Raw genomic sequence first — 19,656 nt, 5'->3', positions numbered from 1 at the left:
TGACAAAGCAAACAGCAAAGTCCTTTTTCTCCTTTCCTTGGCAGCAAGCAGCCACTGCAGGCCAATCCGGACAGCAAACAGCACATGGGCAGTATTCCTCCACAGCTTATCCAGCTCTTCTCCTTGGCAAAGGTTCCTCTTGATTTCCCAGGAGTGATCTAAAGTTCTGGGGTCTGGACCCCAATATTTATACCACAAAATCCTTTGTTCTCTGAAGGCAGAGAGTGTCAGTACCCAGCCAAAACCAGTTCTGTCTTCACTGGTGCAGCTTCCTGGCAGGAAATCACCCTCACTAAAAGATGCACTTTAACATTCTGAGTTCAGGCATACTAAACTTTACTTTTCATCTTTTTCCTAGGGTTAGTTGTGTTTATAAGATGTTATAAACAAACTCCCCATTCTGTCCCATGGGAACAGATAGCCTTGCAATAGTGAAAAACAAAATTGGCAGCATTTCACTATCAGGCAATGCCACACACATCAGGGCATGTCCTACCTTTCACATACAATGCACCCTGCCCACAGGGGTACCCTGGGCCTACCTTAGGGGTGACTAATATGTAGAAAAACGAGGGTTTAGGGACTGGCAAGTGTGTGCACTTGCCAAGTCAGCATGGCAGTCCCAGACTGCACACAGGCACTGCAATGGCAGGCCTTAGTTACATTTTATAAGCTGCTTCTGTGGGTGGCACAATCAGTGCTGCAAGCCCACCAGCAGCATTTGATTTACAGGCCCTGGACACACACACACTGTTCACTGTACTAGGGTCTGCCAAGTAAATCAAATAAGCCAGTCATAGAATCACTAATCCATAAAACAATTTACAAAGGGAGCACTTGCACTTTGACTCTGAACAGCAGTGGCAAAGTGCCCACAGCATCTAGACCAGCAACAGTAGAGCCTAACACACAGCACAATACAGGAGGTAAAGACATAAAATGGAAGGGAGACCCACACCAATGGTGCTAGGTCTAAGACCTCCAATTTCAAATTCCTTTAGATTTACACAAGTTTTAAAATTACATTTTGCTTCTTTTAATTAAATACACTTTATTAACATGTTAATAGTGTTTAGTTTTCTATGCAAAGCAGTGGCAGACCACCTAAATAAGGTTTGTGGGCCACCACAGGTCCCCGGAGCACAGGTTAAGAAACACTGCTCTTGATGTTGTGGGTAGTGTTGAATGTCTTGATGTCAAGAATTCTTTTGACATTCATAAGGTTAGAGTTTTTAGTGTTGAGTGCCTTTCGGACTTATACATTGAATGCCTTGAGAGCATCAACATTAATACTATTCCAATATGAATAGGTGCCAACTGTCCTGATCTTCAACGTAAACCAAGAGTGACAATGCATTCCATACGTAGACTTTTCTCTGAACCTTCCTCTGGAGGAGTCCTTATAGAAGAGAAGTGACGTGGAAGGAACCCCTTATCCATGTTCCTCAGATCTCCTTGACATTGGCTGTTTTCACCTCACTCTTGAAGGCCATAGAGGCAAATCATCTCCCTATCCCTGACTTGATATAATTGACAGTGGGGATACTTCACTAAAGGTTGAGAACTAGGGAGACGGATCATGTGGATCAGTCTGAGCATTCTGCTTACCATGGGAAGGTAATTTTACAAAGCAAGATGACATTTCTTTTACAAAACAGAAAATAAATAAACCTGACCCCTACAGATGAAGTGTGAAGAGATAAGGTTTGGAAAGATTTTACTACAAAAGAAAGCCCAAAAAAAGGCCAAGCTCAGTTCTCCTGGAAACTGTTATCATGTGCTGCGGCAAAAAGACGCAGAGCATTTGTGACTGACAGGGCTTGCTTTACTGATGACAGGGCTCGAAAAATCCAATAAATGGTACTAGTCCTGAAGGACTAGTACCTTGAAAAATCTCCTCGACCTAACTCCAACCTACTTAACCTCAGTCTATGAAAGCGGAGCAAATGTGGCAAGATAATAAGATTTAAAGGCACCTTTAGTGCTCATTACTTTTGTGAGCAATAAAAATGCCTTTAAATCTTGTTATCTTGTCACATTTGCTCCGTTTTCACAGCCAGAGGACAAAAGTTAGTTTGTCTTCTTACTCACAGGAAAGGGCGAGTAGGACCTAAAAGCAGCTCGACCTCATAAAATTTAGCTTGCATATGCAAGCGGTCGAGTGGATTTTTCGAGCCCTGTGATGAGTGTATCTCCTTGAAGGAGTAGTCTTAGTTTTCCTGCCCCTTTCGACAGTAGCCTATCTAGCTACACGGCCCTCTTATTCTCTCACATATGTTTTAAAAAATATTTGTGAAAAAGCTTTTCTTGTCACTTCTTTTTCTTTAGTACATTTTCTATAATGAAATTGTCTGCTTTTGTCAAGAAGAATAACTGAAACTTGGCCAGTGTGGCCTATAAGAGGATGTTAAATTTGACTTAATTAAAAAAAAAAAATAATCCTTTTTAAATGAAAAGTGTATATTTGTATTTTGTACTGCAAAATCCCACACATCCTGCACATGGGTAGGGCAATTTGGTGCTTATGAATATTAGTGTAGATCCCCTTATAGAGAAAGTCTTATACATGAACTGAGCCAAAACTGAGATGTTGCTCCATGGAGTAGAACATCATGGTCCAGCACCCTTCGAAGAGCGTTACAATCTAGCAGTGTTTCAGTGTAATGCAATGCTTAAAATGTAAGGAACATAGGAGTCCTATTCGGACTCCCTGCTCTCCTCCATTCCCCAAATAAATACAATGGCCAAATACATACACCTGCAGTGTACTATACTCCTCTATCTATCAAACCCAAAAGAGGTTTGTTAATGGCATTGCTACACTACTACAACATACCTAACCCAGAGTCGCAATAACCTGCATTAGCTGTCTACCAAAGATGCATAACCACGCAGCCATAATGTGTACTCAGCCCCTGTTGAATGAGAATGACCCAACATAATAGTTTATACAGTTATCATACTTTGAAAAGGGCCTTGAGCGTGCTTACCTTCTTCTATGCTTCCTGCCTTAGCATCTTTTTTTTTCAACTTCTTTTTCGAAATTTTTTGGAAAGGGGCATATTCTACCACAGCAGGATATTCAACACCTAATGAGAGATTAATATCCACAGAACATGTATAATATTGTTAGTTGCTCGTGTTAGTTGCTCATTTTAGATCACTATGTAATAATGACAAAATAATAATATGAAAAAAGTATTAGCATGCAACAACGGTTTCCCTGCATGGAGTAACATAATGCTGAATAACTGAATAAGTAAGGGAGGCAATGTGAGCCATTTTCTTCTAACACAGTAGTACATTTCTGGGACATCAGCACATCAATAGCAGTTGCATTCTCCGTTTGCTCTTTTTCCTTTTCGCATTAAGAAAACTAACATTGGGGAACATTGACATAACTGAGAAACTAAGCATATGGAGACCCATCAAGAAGAGGTTTTTTTTTATTGATTTTATTTTCATAGTGCATGAACATAACAAGCATGTCATAATTGACCATCAATCCCCACCCTTCGCGACCCACCCACCTCCTTTAAAAACATTTTACAGTTCTCCGCACCAACTGATGGAATCATGTCGCTCCACAAACCCCCATCCATTAAGGTATCATACCCACCAATGCATTTCCTTCTGTCCAGGGCAGTATGACCCCTCACCTCCCCCAAATCAGAGTCCTCCATCCAGTCCTTGATATCGCAAGCATTTGCCCCACACTCTACCAAACTTTTTAGGGCATCCCCTTGCCTTATATGTGACCCTTTCGGCTGCCATATACAAATCCATACCTCTCCTCCATTCCTCCAGCCGTGTCAGTGTTGTGACCCCCATTTCCTCGCCACGTCTCTCTTGGCCACCACCAGGGCCAGAACTAAAAAGGGGGCAAAATGACCCGGGTAGCAAGGAATCCATAGCTATTGAGCTCTACCCACCCCAGGAAGTTCTTGCTGCCATTAGGAATATAATTCCCTCAAAAGCAGCAGGCCTGGATAGGCTACCAGGTGACCTATATCTATACGATCCTAAGGTGTGGTCGGTTTTCATTGCTCCCCTCATGAATTTGATCCTTGGTGGCCACCCTGTGCCCGACTCGTGGAAAGGTGCAGAAGTGGTTACCATATTTAAAAAAGGTGACAGGGAGGGCCCTGCCAACTACAGGCCGATTAGTTTAATCGATGCCATGCAGAAAGTAGTTGGCAGGGTCATTGTAAATCGGATGGATAGATGGTTGGAGGAGGAGAATATACTTTCCCACTTCCAAGCAGGCTTTCGTAAAAATGTGGGCACTATGGATCAAGTATTTAGGTTTTGGGCAATCTACTGGAAGACAGTAACCGTTATGAAGGGGAATCTTTACCTGGCCTTTATAGACCTTAAAAGTGCCTTTGATCTAGTACCTCGAGCTAAACTCTGGAGGGTGCTTCAGGATATGGGGTTTCCACGCTATCTTCTGGAATTGATAGTTAAACTCCATGAGGATAGCTATGTCAGGATTAGATGGGGGACCCAGGGCCAATTGACAGGGAGGGTGTCTGTGAACAGGGGGGTGCGCCAGGGCTGTGTGATGGCCCCAACACTGTTCTTCCTCTTTGTTGATGGGGTGGTGGACCATTTGAGGGAGGACAGTGCTGATGCCCCGGGCCTGGCAGGGGAGAAAACACCAACACTCCTCTTCGCAGATGACACCCTCCTGTTGGCAAAAACCCCATCTGGTTTGCAAAAGTTATTGGACAGATTTAGTCTGTTCTGTCACAAACGTGGATTGACTATCAATACTAATAAAAACAAAGTTGATGGTGTTACCCCCTACCAAGAAGGCAAAGAAAATTAATATCTCCCTTAATGGGTCACCTCTTGAGGTGGTAGAGGAGTTTGACTACCTGGGAATAAGAATAAACAGCAAAATGAGGTGGGATTCCCACGTGGCCAAGATGCTTTTAAATCTCAAGAGAGTCTCAGGTGCTATCTTGAGGAGCCAGCGACTGTCAGTCAGCAGGCCTATTGCCCCGGCTCTTGTTGTGTATGAGGGAAGAGCGCTGCCCTCTGCAACATATGGTGGCGAACTTTGGGGTGGTGAAAATGTTCAAGATTTAGTCAGAGCGGAGAACAAGTTTATAAGAGATTTAGTATCCCTCCCTACCTCAACTCCGCTGAAACCCCTTTTCTCGGACATGGGTAAACGCTCTATTTTAGATATAGTTAATCTTCGCCCCTTGTTGTTTTGGGTACGCCTGAGGAGGACCCCGGAGCTAGCAAACTATGCTTTGGTGTTGGATGAACTAATCACCTTGAACAGTGCGAGTAAAATACAGTGGGTAAATAAACTAAGGCAACTGGTTACGAAGTTGGGTTTGACACAATTCTGGACTACTCAGTCCCCTCCCCCAAAGCAAGTAGTCAAGAAAATTTACTGGGAATGGGTAGACGCAGAAGAACGGAGGAATCCGAATTGGGGCCCCCTAACCATGCAGTTCCTGGAACATAAGCCAACCAGGAAGTTGGAACCGTTTCTAGACCTCATCAGAATACCAAGAGATAGATCACTTTTCTTAAAGATGAGGTATGGGACTTTACCCCTTAATAAATTTACGGAACGCTGGAAAGGTTCAAGGGTCCTAATCGGTACATGTCCATGCTGCCCCTGTAAGTCAGAATCTTTACCACACTTTCTGTTTGGTTGTAAAGCTTATAAAAGGGCAAGACTGAGGTGGTTGAAACCGGTATTGCACCGTTACAACGCAACTTTTACAACGCACTACCATTACATCGCAACTTTTACAACGCAAATACCATTACAATGCATGCCATTACAACGCATGTCATTACATAGCAGATACTATTACAACGCATGCCATTACATCGTAAGTATAGGTAAGTATATATTTTTAATTTAATTTTATTTAACATTATTTTATTAATTTAATTAATATTAAAATTAAAATAATATATTTTAAAATTATTTTAAGTAATTTTGGGGTATTTTAGGTTTTAGGGCTGGGTTTGGTTTTTGGGGTACAGGGGTATTTTTAGGTTTTAGGGCTGGGTTTGGGTTTTGGGGTATAGGGGTATTTTTAGGTTTTAGACTGGGTTTGGTTTTTGGGGTACAGGGGTATTTTTAGGTTTTAGGGCTGGGTTTGGGTTTTGGGGTACAGGGGTATTTTTAGGTTTTAGGGCTGGGTTTGGGTTTTGAGGTACAGGGGTATTTTAGGTTTTAGGGCTGGGTTTGGGTTTTGGGGTACAGGGGTATTTTTAGGTTTTAGGGCTGGGTTTGGGTTTTGGGGTACAGGGGTATTTTTAGGTTTTAGGGCTGGGTTTGGGTTTTGGGGTACAGGGGTATTTTTAGGTTTTAGGGCTGGGTTTGGGTTTTGGGGTACAGGGGTATTTTTAGGTTTTAGGGCTGGGTTTGGGTTTTGAGGTACAGGGGTATTTTTAGGTTTTAGGGCTGGGTTTGGGTTTTGGGGTACAGGGGTATTTTTAGGTTTTAGGGCTGGGTTTGGGTTTTGGGGTACAGGGGTATTTTTAGGTTTTAGGGCTGGGTCTGGGTTTTGGGGTACAGGGGTATTTTTAGGTTTTAGGGCTGGGTTTGCGTTTTGGGGTACAGGGGTATTACGACTTTAAATAAATTAAATTAATTGAATTAATTTAAATAAATTAAATTAAATTAATTACAATATTTACAATTATTAAATTAATTGAATTACATTACTTATATTAAATAAAATGTATTTCTTTTTTTAATAATTTAATTTATTATAATTAAATTATATTATTTACAATTTTAAAATTAATTACATTTCTTTAATTATATTAAATTAAATTATATTAAGTATTATTTTAAAATTAATTAAATTATATTTATTGTAATAAATTACATTTTATTATTTACTATTTATAAATTTATTATATTTCATTAATAATATTATTTTTAAAATATTAAAATATTTATATTTTTAATATTAATTAAATTACTATAATTAATTTAAATACTGTTTTAACAATTTTTAAATTATATTTATTATTTTAAATTAATTAAATTAACTTTATTACATTTTTAAAAAAAAGATATACTTACCAATACTTACGATGTAATGGCATGCGTTGTAATAGTATCTGCTATGTAATGACATGCGTTGTAATGGCATGCATTGTAATGGTACCTGCGTTGTAAAAACTGCGTTGTAACGGTCTGCGTTGTAAAATAACGCGTTGTAACAACATAGATCCGTTGAAACCAGTCTGTATGGAGTTGGGGGCTAGAGATTTCCGGGTTGCCCTCCGTATTTTTACAACAGATACAACATCCTCCCTTATTGTCTGCGGAGTGGCAAAATATTTGTCAAGTGCTTGGCTCACTCGAATTAGGTTTTTAAATGCTAATAAAGTGTAGCCTTTATATATATTGCTAGTAATTTATATATGTTTCTCATTATCACTGCACTTTAAATTCTGCCTTTAAATGGCTTTTTATTGTAAATATTGTTTTATTCTCTTACTATATGAAAATGTATATTTTTAATCAAATTATTTTTATATGAATGTATGTACTTTTATGATATGCCAATATCGAATAAAGTATTACTACTACTACTAAAAAGATCAACAGTGGGCGGTTCAGGTCCACATCATTCGTCATACCTAGTCAAGCTAATTTGGGGTCCAACAGCAGGGTAATCTCCAGGACCTCTCCAAGCTCCCTCATGACCTCCACCCAATAAGTCTGAATTTCAGGGCATGACCAGATAATGTGATAAAAATCCCCCCTTTCCCGGCCACATCTCAGGCAGTTCGGGTCACTAGCCCTTCCCATACTATAAAGGCGCATTCTATCGTAGTAGGTCCTATGTAGGATTTTATACTGAATAAGCCGTAAGCGGGACTTGATGGCAACCTCCCTCGGGTGCATAAGGACTGTGTCCCAGTATCCATTTCCCCTACATCCCGTTCCCAGTTACTTCTAAGTTTCACTAGACCACCTGGTATGTTGTTCGTCAGGGTTCTATATGTAAAGAAGACTGCTTTACCCAGGATTTGTTCCTGCAGCAGGCGTCCCTCCAGTGGTGCGTACTCTGGGATCGTCCCCGTCAGTGTCCACTCTGCCTTCCAGGCTTGGAGCAGCTGTGCATATTTGAAATACTGTGTGTGATGCAGCTCGTATTCCACCCTCAATGCTTGAAACAACTTCAGTTTCCCTTTTTTATCACGTCTCCTAGCACCGATATACCTATGTCATCCCATCTCTGGAAACCCCGCAATTTGCCCAATTCCTTCAGCCAGGCGCACTGCCATATTGGTGTCTGTCTCGTCGGTTTTCGCGCCCATCCTTCCTATGGCCCTTGTCGCCCGTTCCCAGAACCCCAGGGTAACTCTGGGGGCAGAAAGCAATCGGTCTCTCCCCTTGCCTCCATAAAGGTAGAGAATGCATGTGCGCTGTGCCATGCCGTGCCTCTCCAGAGCATAAGTGGGGTGCATGACAGGGGCGTGCAACCAATCGTTGATAGGCACTAGGTGTTCCGCCCAGTAATATGCTTCTATGTTCGGCAGTGAGTTTCCACCATTATATTGGTGGCGTTGTAAGGTCGCCAGTGCCACCCGGGTCTGTTTACCCAGCCATAGTAAGGCCCTTGGTTCCGCATTTATGTCTAGGAACACCTTGCGCGGTAGGGGGAAGTACTCGTTCTGGAAGCCGTACAAAAACCGTGGCAGCGTCATCGTTTTAAACATGGCTGCACAGCCAAGATCGTGAGGGGGAGCATCCGCCACCTAGCCGCGTCCTCTGTAAAGTTATTCAATATTCGTCTGATGTTCCTCTCATAGGAACATCAGGCGACTTCAGCCGTCGTCTTCAGCCTCCCCGGCAGGTCTGACCAGTCCTCCCTCCCCTGGGGATCATACAGGTTTGACTTGTGCCAATTAATCTGATAGCCTGCACAGGCCCCATAGCGATCCAGTCCCGAGAACAGTGCTGCGATCGTGGTGGCAGGGTGTGTAATGTACAGGAGGACATTGTCTGCATACAACAATATTTTTTCCTCCGAGGTATCTGACTGCTCTATTTTAAAACCCTTAATGTCTCCATTTTGTCGGACCGCACATGCCAACACTTCTATGGTAAGAGCAAAGAGCAGAGGAGACAGAGGGCACCCCTGTCGGGTCCCCCGTTGTATGGGGAAATCCCCAGACATCACCCCATTGACCTTAACTCTAGCTCTTGGATCTGTGTATAGCAACTGTACCCATTTCCTAAACTTGGGTCCGAAGCCAAACCGAACCAGCACCCCCTCAAGAAAAGGCCAGTGGACTGCATCAAATGCCTTTTCTGCGTCGAGGGACAAAAACAAGTGAGGGTTCCACCTTGTTCTCACCTCCATCAGCCAATTGTGAGTCCGTCTAAGGTTCTATCTGGTGGCCATATCAGGGAGAAAAGGGGGTGGTGATGAACAGAGTATCTGAATTAAGCAGACCACTCTTACCCAGTCCAAAGATCAGGGCTTGATCCATCACCGTTATTTATCTCACTGCACCATCCCAGCTCAGAACCTGGCTATATGCAAATCAGTCTGTCCCTGGCCCAGTGCATCATGGGAACAGGGCAGACTAAACTACCAAGCCAATTCTTCACCAGAAAGGAGACAAGCTACCGGGGACCGGTTTCTGGCATTTCAGCCGTCTTCGGCCCGGCTTGCTTGAATCCTGATGGTGCAGTGAGAAAGGGACTCATGTCTGAGTATACCCTGCCACACCTATAGTGGCCAAAAACGATTCAGAAAAGGGGGTGGTGATGAACAGAGTGTCTGAATTAAGCAGACCACTCTTACCCAGTCTGGTCTGCCCTGTTCCCATGATGCACTGGGCCAGGGTCAGACTAATTTGCATATAGCCAAGTTCTGAGCTGGGATGGTGCAGTGAGCTAAAAAACGGTGATGGATCAAGCCCTGATCTTTGGACTGGGTAAGAGTGGTCTGCTTAATTCAGACGCTCTGTTCATCACCACCCCCTTTTCTGAATCATTTTTGTCCACCATAAGCGTGGAAGGGTAAACTCAGATGTGAGTCCCTTGCTCATTGCACCATCAGGATTCAAGCAAGCCGGGCCGAAGACGGCTAAAATGCCACAAACCGGTCCCCGGAAGCTAGTTTCCTTCCCAGTATAAGAATTGGCTTGGTAGTTTGGTCTGCCCTGTTCCCATGATGCACTGGGCCAGGGTCAGACTAATTTGCATATAGCCAAGTTCTGAGCTGGGATGGTGCAGTGAGCTAAAAAACGGTGATGGATCAAGCCCTGATCTTTGGACTGGGTAAGAGTGGTCTGCTTAATTCAGACGCTCTGTTCATCACCACCCCCTTTTCTGAATCATATCAGGGAGAAAGCCTGTTTGGTCTAGGTGAACCAGACCCGGGATCACCCGCCTCAGTCGGAGAGCTAGTATTGTTGCGAGGAGTTTTACCTCTACATTTAAAAGGGATATGGGGCGGTACGACGCACAGTCCTCTACAGGCTTACCCTTTTTATATATCGGGATTATTGTGGCCTGACGGAGGTCCGGCGGCAGCACTCCCTCCTGCGCCGCCCCTTCGAACAGCTGCAATAAATGTTGCGCTAAGAGGTCTGCAGTTTAAAAAAAAAAATCTGCAGGAAATCCGTTGGGGCCTGGGGACTTCCCGAGCAAAGTTTGGTCAGGGCTCCCATAAATTCATCAATTTTAATGCTGTCATCTAGGTCTCGTTGGTCCTCCTCTGCTAGCACTGGGAGATCAATGTGGGCCATGTCCTGCAGCGCGTCTTCCTGCGACCCCAAGTCCCTAGCCTCATAAAATGTCCTGTAATATTCAGCAAATGTCCTGGCGATCTGTTTGTTCGTACTCCAGAGTCTCCCCTGGTCATCCCTGACCTGCTTCACCCATCTCGCATCTCTCTCCTTCCTGCTAAGCCATGCCAGAAGCCTCCCCGATTTATCTCCTACGTCATACAAGCGATGCAGCGTCGCCAGCGCCTGCGTTTTAGCCTCTCCCGTCACCAAGTCCCAGTATTGTCGCTGCACATCTAACAGGGATGTATGACGTTACAACGCATGCCTTTACCACGCATGCCTTTACAACGCGGTTTCTACAACGCATGCCTTTACAATGCATAGTGCTTTGGGGCGCTGGATAGTGAATAGTTTAATTTACTATTCCAACTCCAGTCCCTGTGGATAGTAGGGAGGTGTTGGATAGTAAATTAAACCTATTCCCTATCCTAGAGCGCCCCCAGCTCAATGCGTTGTAATGGTTTGCGTTGTAAAAGTTGCGTCGTACAGGCACTGCGTAGTAAAAGTTGCGTTGTAAAGGTTGTTTACCATCTAACAGGCATCTGAGGGTCCTCAGGGCCTTAGTCAGCAGGTGCTCGCGTTCCAGATACAGAATCTGGGCTTCCAGTGATCTGACCTCCTCCTGTACTTTCCTCTTCTCCCATGCCAGTCTGTCCTGAGTCCTATCGCTCAGGAACGCCTTAAGGGCTTCCAAGAAAGCCACCCGCGACGAGACAGAGCCCTCATTCCCAGCAATATAGACTTTCACATCTGCCCTAAGGCCTTTTAGTATTTCCGCATTCTGTAGATCCCAAGCTGTCAGTCTCCAGTTCGGCTGCCTCCCTTCCCTTCCCCCCCACATTCGCCAATAGTGGTGAGTGGTCTGATATACCTCTCGCCTGGAACACTGCCGTATCCTCTACACTTAGTGCAGGCCTGGCCATGAAGATGTAATCTAACCTGCATTATACCTTGTGAGCGCCGGAGAAAAACGAATAGGCGCTGCCATCTGGATGGAGCCATCTCCACACGTTTACCAATCCCAAAGTAGTGATCGTCCTGGACAGCAAGGTGGGGGGGGATCGAATCCCTGGCCTTTTCACCTGTCCTATCCTGTGTCGGGGCCATTACATTGTTAAAGTCGCCCCCTAGCACCTGCCGCGTCTCTGACGTGTTCAGTAAGATCTTAGTGATTCCCGCGAGTGTCCCTGCCTGCAGTTTTGGCAGTGCATAGGCCGAGATGAATGTATACTCATGTCTCCCCCAGTGTCCCCACACCCCTACATAAGTCCCCAGGGGATCTATCCAGGTCTGTGCTGCCACAAAGGGTAGGGTCTTTTTAATCAGTATGGCTACACCCCTAGAACCCATGGTGAACCCCGCATGCGCAAGTACTTTATACTGCCAGAAAGCCGCATTTGGTGCCCTGTTGGTGCGTTTCCTGCAACAGAACTATATCTGGGCCCACTCGCTTCATATAGGCGTGGACTGACCCTCGCTTAATCTTACTGCCCAGGCCGTTAACATTCCACGTCAGTATCTTAGTCCCCTTCTGAACCAGAGCTTCCTCCTCATGATTATCTGACACTATATACGGCGCCATAATGCAGGTTTCTCAAATACTGTGGAAATAGGGCGTCTGGCTCCTGGGTGTGGATAACAATCTTGACATGCTGTAACAATCCCCCCTCCCCCAACTCCCAACCCCAACCCCAACCAAAACCTTGGTGCTCATGCTCCCACCCCCCCCCATGAATCCCAAAACAAGTAACAACTGCACCCTCCCCCAACTCCCCCCTCCCCACCTCCCTCCCCCAACCAATCCCATTGTCGCAAAGGACTGTGCATAGGACTCCTGGGTGAAGAAGGTCTGTCGCCCTCCCCAAGCATACCCGCTATGAACCCGCTCCGAGGCCTCTAACTGGAAAACATAGAAAGTTACACTCTCCAATAGTTACATACATTAAGAGACATGTGTCAATAAAACAACAGAGCAATATTTATAGGGAGTGGAACAACTTGCGTGCTTCCCGCTCGTGAGCCTGCATCTAGTCTGTCCAGCATGTCCTGAATTCACGAATGAGAGTCTTGAATGTCGCCCTGCGAGGCTCCCGCCTCCTTGGCCGATTCTTGCTCCATATCATTGATTGCCACCACTAGTGGGTGCATTGACTGCTCCTCTGGTTCCTCGCTGTCGGATAAATTACCACCAGTTTCGTCCTCCCCTTCCGATCGGGCGTTCCCGGCCAGGCAATGAAACCTGGATCCCGCTTGACCACCAGTGTTCGCGGATGCCGTGCTCCGCCGCCGTCGACTGATCGATCCCTGCGCAGGGTAGGGCGTCATCTCCACCTTCCTGCTTCCACGCGTCCGTCTCTATCTCTGCGTCTTCGGCGATCCCCACGGGGCCCCAGCTCTGGTCTCCTCCCCCGCCGTCCTGCGCATCCCTATCTCCGGTCTCGTCAAGGGGGGGGGGGGGGGCGCTCCTCCAACCACTGCCAGCATCCTCTGGGTGCGGGAAAAAGTAAGTTTTCTCCTTATACATAACTTTCAACTTTGCCGGGAAGAGCAGCATATACTGAATGTGCTGGTCTCTCAACTTGGCCTTCACCGTGTCAAAGGAGCGCCTCTGCTTCTGTACCTCCTGGCTGTAGTCTGGGAAGATCATAATCTGCATGTTCTCCATACGGATATCCCCGAGTTTCCTGGCTTCTCTTAAAATCATATCCCGGTCTAAAAAGTTGAGGAAAGGGGCAATGATCGGCCTTGGCCATCCCCCACCAGCGGCTTCACCAACAGCGCCAGATGTGCCTTTCTATCACGAAGCAGTTAGAAAACTTCGCTTTCGGGAAGGTCTTCATCAGCCAGGAGTGGAGAAACTCCGCCATATTGTTCCCTTCAATTCCCTCTCTAAAGCCCACAAAGCGGAGCTTATTGCGGCGGGCCCTGTTTTCTGCGTCATCCGCTTTCCACTGGAGCAGCTTGTACGAGGCCTGGAGCTCCGCCACATCTTTCTTCAGGCCATGAATGGTGTCCTCAGCCTCCCCCTGCCTAGTCTCTGCCGTGGTCACCCGTTCTGTCAAGTTTCGAAAGTCTTGTCGCAGTAGCGTGACCTCTGAGCCCACCTCTCCGATCTTGACCTCCAGAGACGCCTGTATATCTTCCGGGACGCTTGTATGGCCCCCATCAATAAGGCCATATCAGAGCGCGCTCCGGGACTATCAGTCTCTGAGGGGGTGGGGGCCAGGGCATATCTATCCAAGGTCCCCTAGCGTGGGGGTCTGGGGTTTGCCTCTTTCTTTCCCATCGTGCTCTCACCGTTGGTCTGTGGACGGCCAGTGACCCCCGGGCCCAATCCACTTCTCCTCTCTTCTATCCCCAGGGTCCTGGTAGGCCCGCCCAGCGGCAGAGAGGAACCCAGTCCACCGCTCCCAGTTCAATGCAGTCGGGCCAGCAGCTCCTTCATAACTGCCACGCTCGAGGGGGGGGGGGCGTGGGGCCGTCGGCTTGCTACCGGTTTCGTCACTCCTGCCGATATTCCAGAGCTTTCTGCTGGGGCTTCAGACCCCCATCCAGATCGAGGCAGAGAGCCACTCAATATTGCAGTCTCCTCAGGAGGATGGGGGGCCGTCCACAGGTGGCCTCTCCTTTCACAGTCACCAGCACACTAGGCCTCTCGCCGCTCCTCTGGTCGCATACACCTCACCCTTTCTTCTGGCTCCAGCATCTTATCTGCGCACCTCACCCTCCGTGCAGCACCGCCGGCAGCCTTCGTAATCAATGCCCCTCTCCGGTGCTCCGGCTACCAAAAGCGGATGAAGGCGCCTCTCCCCACCGCCTGGCTGGCCCACCTCTCCGGTTCTCCGCTCCGGCCGCCACTTCCTTGCCGCCGTTGTTCCTTCACCTCAGCGGCACGGCTGATTAGCACCCCGTACGTGCCCCGGTGTGTCTCCGCTCAATCCCGGGTCGCCATTAATCTGGTCCATGTGCCGTACGCGGCTCCCTGCCACCGGCGTCTTCGTCTTCCGCTCAGGCCGCCCCTCTCTCCGCGCCGACAGTCTGCCATCTTGGGACCGCTCTGCGTCTCCCGGGGCTGCCCAGGCTTCCAGTGAATTTATGAGCTTTTACGCTGTGCTGTCTGCTTCTGCTCGAGTCTAGGTCTCGGTAGGACCTTTAGACGTGCTGCAGTGGCAAAAACGGGACCGCTGGACATCAGTCTGCACGTCGGATCTAGTCGGCTCGCCGGAGTTGCAGAGGCTCACAACTTACTCGGCCATGTTGTTCCATCAATAAGAGTTAATGTTTCTGCACCATTGCCATCAGAATCAGCACAATGGTGAGTATCCCAAACAACTTTAATCTGTTGCAGCCGAATTGAGAGTGGTTCAAGAGGTGTTTGTCGTTGAGGTGATCTAACACCCATGTGTTTTTAAGTTTTTCCAGTACTTTGACTCGGTAAGGGAGTTGGGAGATCTGCCTGTAGTTTTCCAGTGTCTTCGAAACTGTGGAGGGATTTTTCAGAAGGTAGGAGCATGCTTCCAGATGTCTGTGAAGGTTGCTGTGGTGAGGGATGAGTCTGGTGGAAATGGGGTTGGTCTCTTGGTGAAGATGAAGTGTGAGCAAGGTTCTGATTGCGGTTTTGAGTAAATGGAGCACATGGTAGTCATAAACTGCGTTGAAGTAGCGGGAAAACAGGGTGCTAATATCCTGTGATGGGGTGATTGACCTGGAGCTGGGGGTGGGGAGATGAAGTCTCTCACCAGGGTGAAAAATTATTTGCCGTTGGATCTGTTCTCAATGAGTTCAGTAAAGAAATGAACGTATGGAGGATCTAACTTGTTGGTGACAGAGACGGACTGGGGATTTATTGGTGCTTCTGTCGTTTTAGTTGTAGGTGTGTCTCCACCAGCTTTCAAGTTGTTTGCAATGGCATTTGGAGAATCACAGTTGTTCTGTGTACCAGCTACCTTTAGGGCTGGCCCAAGGAGTGGTGATGGTTTTGAGCCAGGAGGTCATTCACTGAAAGGAAGTGATTACTGTGAAATGAAACAGTCATCCATTGTGCTACTGTTCTAGCCAATGTATCACAAGTGTTTTGTGGAGCACCAAGGAGGTCAACAACTACTGTAGATAAACTTTGTTGTTGCTGTGGCGAATTCCGGTCGGCTATCAAGCTGGTTGATTGGACCACTCTTTTGAAGGAATTAAGAAGGTACAGTATCCCCCAGGCCCTGTGGCTTATGCTTCAACATTTGCATTCTAATAACTGGCTGCAGGCTAATTAAGTGGTTCAGGTGCATTTTAGGAAACAATCCCAGATGAAAATGGTCTAAGGCAGGAGTCTTTCCTAGCCCCATTTCTTTTTAGTCATTTTTATTTCTGATCTTCCAACTGTGCTGGCAAAATATTTTCCTCCTAACATAGGGATTCCCATGTGCTTTGCCTTGTGTATGCTTATTATCTAGTCATGATGGACTACACTCCGGTGAATGGCAGAGGAAACTCAATGCTTTGCATTTTCATAACTTTTGTGAATCAATAACCTTACTGTTAATGTGAAGAAAACAACAACTCTAATTTTCCAAATGACCTAAGAAACCTACTTGGTACCTAAATGGTATCCCTCTGGAACAAGTAAGTGAATTTAAAATACATTTACCTTACATTTGCCAGAAATCTAAAATGGGGTGTCCATATAGAAAAGTTAGGAATTTCTCTACATTCAGCAGTAAATGCCTTGACAAAATGTGGCTCTCACTTCGGGGGCTACTCAGTAGAGTCCATAAGAAAGGCATTAATAAGTAAGCTTATTCTGCAGGCTTTATACAGAGAAGAGTTAATGTCTCTTGAGCAGCAGGCGGAATGGAGTCCCTCGGAAGCCTTTGTTTAAAGAGTCTCTTAGACATCCAATAAAATGCAGCAATACAGGCAATAAGGCAGAACTGGTCTTTGATTCCTGACCCTATTATCAAGATCCCAAGCCCTAAGGTTTCTTTTTACTACTAAGCAATGTAGCAGTAAGGAAACTGTTTTACCCTAAGGTTGAGGGACATATTATCATGTTCTGATGAATTTACATGACTGATCTGCAAATTCATTCCTAGTTCTGAATTGACTTGACATGTTTTTGATTGATGATTTATAGCCCCTCAATAAGCTGTTCGCCCTGTCAAAGCAAAGAGATGAAGAGGTCGAGCCTAGAGCTGAATGGGACTGCTAGGTTACGAACGCAGCTTGACAGGAAAAGAGAATGAGAGTACCCGGGGGAAGCAAGAGTGAAGCCAGTCTGACCCCTGACTGGCTTTATGCTAGTAGCACAAGCCTTATGAACTGAGATGATACAGTGTAGTGATCAATCAGGGGAAAAAAGAGACAGAACTAAGAGACAGGATATTTAGGGATACGAGGGTAATATGTTCAGCCTCTTGCTGACTCCATCACCACATGTTCAGGAATCAGGGAACTTTGCATCAGGACATAGGGAGCTGACTAGGTGACGTTCAGTGGGGGTTTGAGAGAGCAAGATGGGGGAACGTAAGGGAACAGCTATGAATGAAAAACAAAGAAAGATGTTTGGGGTCCTGGGAGTTGTTTGGGATAAGGTTTACACTTTAGGGAAGATTAAGGGAGGAGGACGGTCAGAAACTTTGAAGTAATATTGAGGTTGATTTGTTAATGTTTTTAAGATGAATTAATTTACATAACTACAACATGTCTTAATAAAGTTGCTTTTTATGCTAGGTTTGTGGTAGAGTGCTTAAATGCACAATGGCTCAGTGAGTCCATGAACAGTGAGAAACTACAGCGCTTTTGTCATTCTGTTAGTGGCTTGCCAATGTCTGTGGCTTACGACATACTCAGTGGCCGTCAGAACAGGAGATGACTGTGTACAACAATGCCACTGAGACATGCAATTTCCTGAGACACCATAACATTTCAGGCTGTCGCAAGATTGGAAAGCCCTAGAAGTTAAACACTAAGGGCCCGATGTAGGTAAAATTGATTTACCGATTTTCAATTACCGAATTTTACCGATTCGGTAATTGAAAATCGGTAAATCAATGTGGTGGACATGTAGGTATTTCCAGATGTGTAAATACCGAATCTGTCACATTCGGTATTTACCGATTCTGTAAATACAGAATCGGTATTTACCATTGATTCCTATGGGCTTCAAAGCCCATAGGAATCAATGGGGAAGCCCATAGGAATCAATGGTAAATACCGTTTCTGTATTTACAGAATCGGTAAATACCGAATTTTGCAAGGGTGCAGGGGGTGTCACTTTGACACCCTCTGGCACCCCACAAATAGGCATGTGCGCCATGTGGCACACAGACATGCCCTAAGGGCATGTCTGTCTGTCACATGGCTAGGTGTGCATGCACACATGTGCATGCACACCTGAAATCGGTATTTTACCACACAATAGGATTGTGTGGTAAAATACCGATTTTGTAGGGCCTTTGGGACTCAGAAGAGTCCCACCTTCATCTGAGATTTACCGATTCGGTATTTTACAGAATCGGTAACTTTACCGAATCGGTAAAGTTACCGATTCTGTAAAATTGTGCCCCTACATGCCAAATCATGTATACCGGTCGGTAACGGCCGAAAATACCGATTTTCGGCCGTTACCAACCGACCTACATCTGGCCCCAAGCTACCTATTGTCCCAAAGGCAGAGTGACCATTTAAAAGAACACAGTTTACACCAATGCCACAACTGTTTTGGTAAAAAACGCACCAATTCCATAAGTGACAGAACATTTTTTGTTCCATAATCACAGAGCTAAATCTGTTGTTTTTAAAAAGTAGAAAATGTTTTGTTGGAATTAAAATCTTTACAATACATTGAAACAATCAAGGTGGTTTAAAAATAAATGCTGTTCATCTACACGGACATGAATTTAATTAGAACAGACCTGATATTACTTTACTAAAAAAACAACTGCAGTTGAGTCTATGTTCATACAGGAAGGTAGGATCCTTCTGCATGGCTACCCCCACGTTTTGCCTGGTGTGGCTATGGTTTTCTGACTAGTCTGACTGGGGTTCTGCTAATCAGGACCCCAGTCTCTGTGCTTCTTCCCTAAATTGGACAGGGTGAGTGCTTAGGTACACCCCAGATTGGCTACTGATGTACGCTTGTAAGTTCCTAGTACTAAGGTACCCAGGGCATAGGTAAACCAGAGATCCCCATGGGCTGAAATTTACAATGCCACCCACAGGAGACCACTCAAATTGTGACTACAGGCCTGACATTGTAGCCTGTGCAAGCAGGGGCTAATACCACTTACAACAGATATACTTTTCCATATATGAGGTCACTGCCTTAAAACCTATAAGTCACCCCTAAGCCAGGCCTTTCAATCCTGAAGGAAGGGTGCTCGGTTATGTATGAATAGGACACCCCTACAATCCATGGAGTCCATTCTCCCTGGTTGTAAGTGCATCAGCCATTACAATATATAAAGTGGCCATGTGTCATTACGCAATAGCTAACTCTAACCTGACTGTAACGAACCCCGTCATATTTGGAATCAAATGTTGCAATCATACCCGGTACTGCACTGTAAAACTCCTCCAGGAGGCCCTCAGTGCTCCCAGTACCAGTCTTCTAGACCTGGACAGTAAACTATGGCTGCTGCCGACCAGAGACACAATTCTGCCCACCTGCTGTTGAGCCAAGCTCAAGCAGGGGAAGGCAGGACAATAGGTTTCCGGTCACTGGGAGGTGTGACCACCTCCCAGACAGACTTAGTGTATTTGGACATGGTGGGGATGCTTGCCAGCACCATTAGACTGCTTTGAAGGGCACATATAGTGCCCTCCTTGCATACTCTAGTTGAAACCAGTTCACAGAGCCTT

At 45.8% G+C, this 19,656-nt stretch overlaps 1 protein-coding gene across 2 annotated transcripts in view; it reads right to left on the bottom strand.

The window, feature by feature from the left end:
• The window catches only part of UPF3A (UPF3A regulator of nonsense mediated mRNA decay), a 596,178-nt gene that overhangs the window by 387,442 nt on the left and 189,080 nt on the right, over positions 1-19,656 (bottom strand). For both annotated transcript variants that reach the window (XM_086934582.1, XM_086934583.1), the window contains exon 4: positions 2,991-3,089. In XM_086934582.1, coding sequence (XP_086790708.1) covers positions 2,991-3,089 — 99 coding nt within the window. The remainder of the gene's footprint in view (positions 1-2,990; positions 3,090-19,656) is intronic.

The sequence above is a fragment of the Lissotriton vulgaris genome, chromosome 8, assembly GCF_964263255.1.
Source record: "Lissotriton vulgaris chromosome 8, aLisVul1.2, whole genome shotgun sequence".
In the NCBI taxonomy this organism is placed as follows: Eukaryota; Metazoa; Chordata; class Amphibia; order Caudata; family Salamandridae; genus Lissotriton; species Lissotriton vulgaris.
This window is presented reverse-complemented; position numbering and strand designations above follow the sequence as displayed.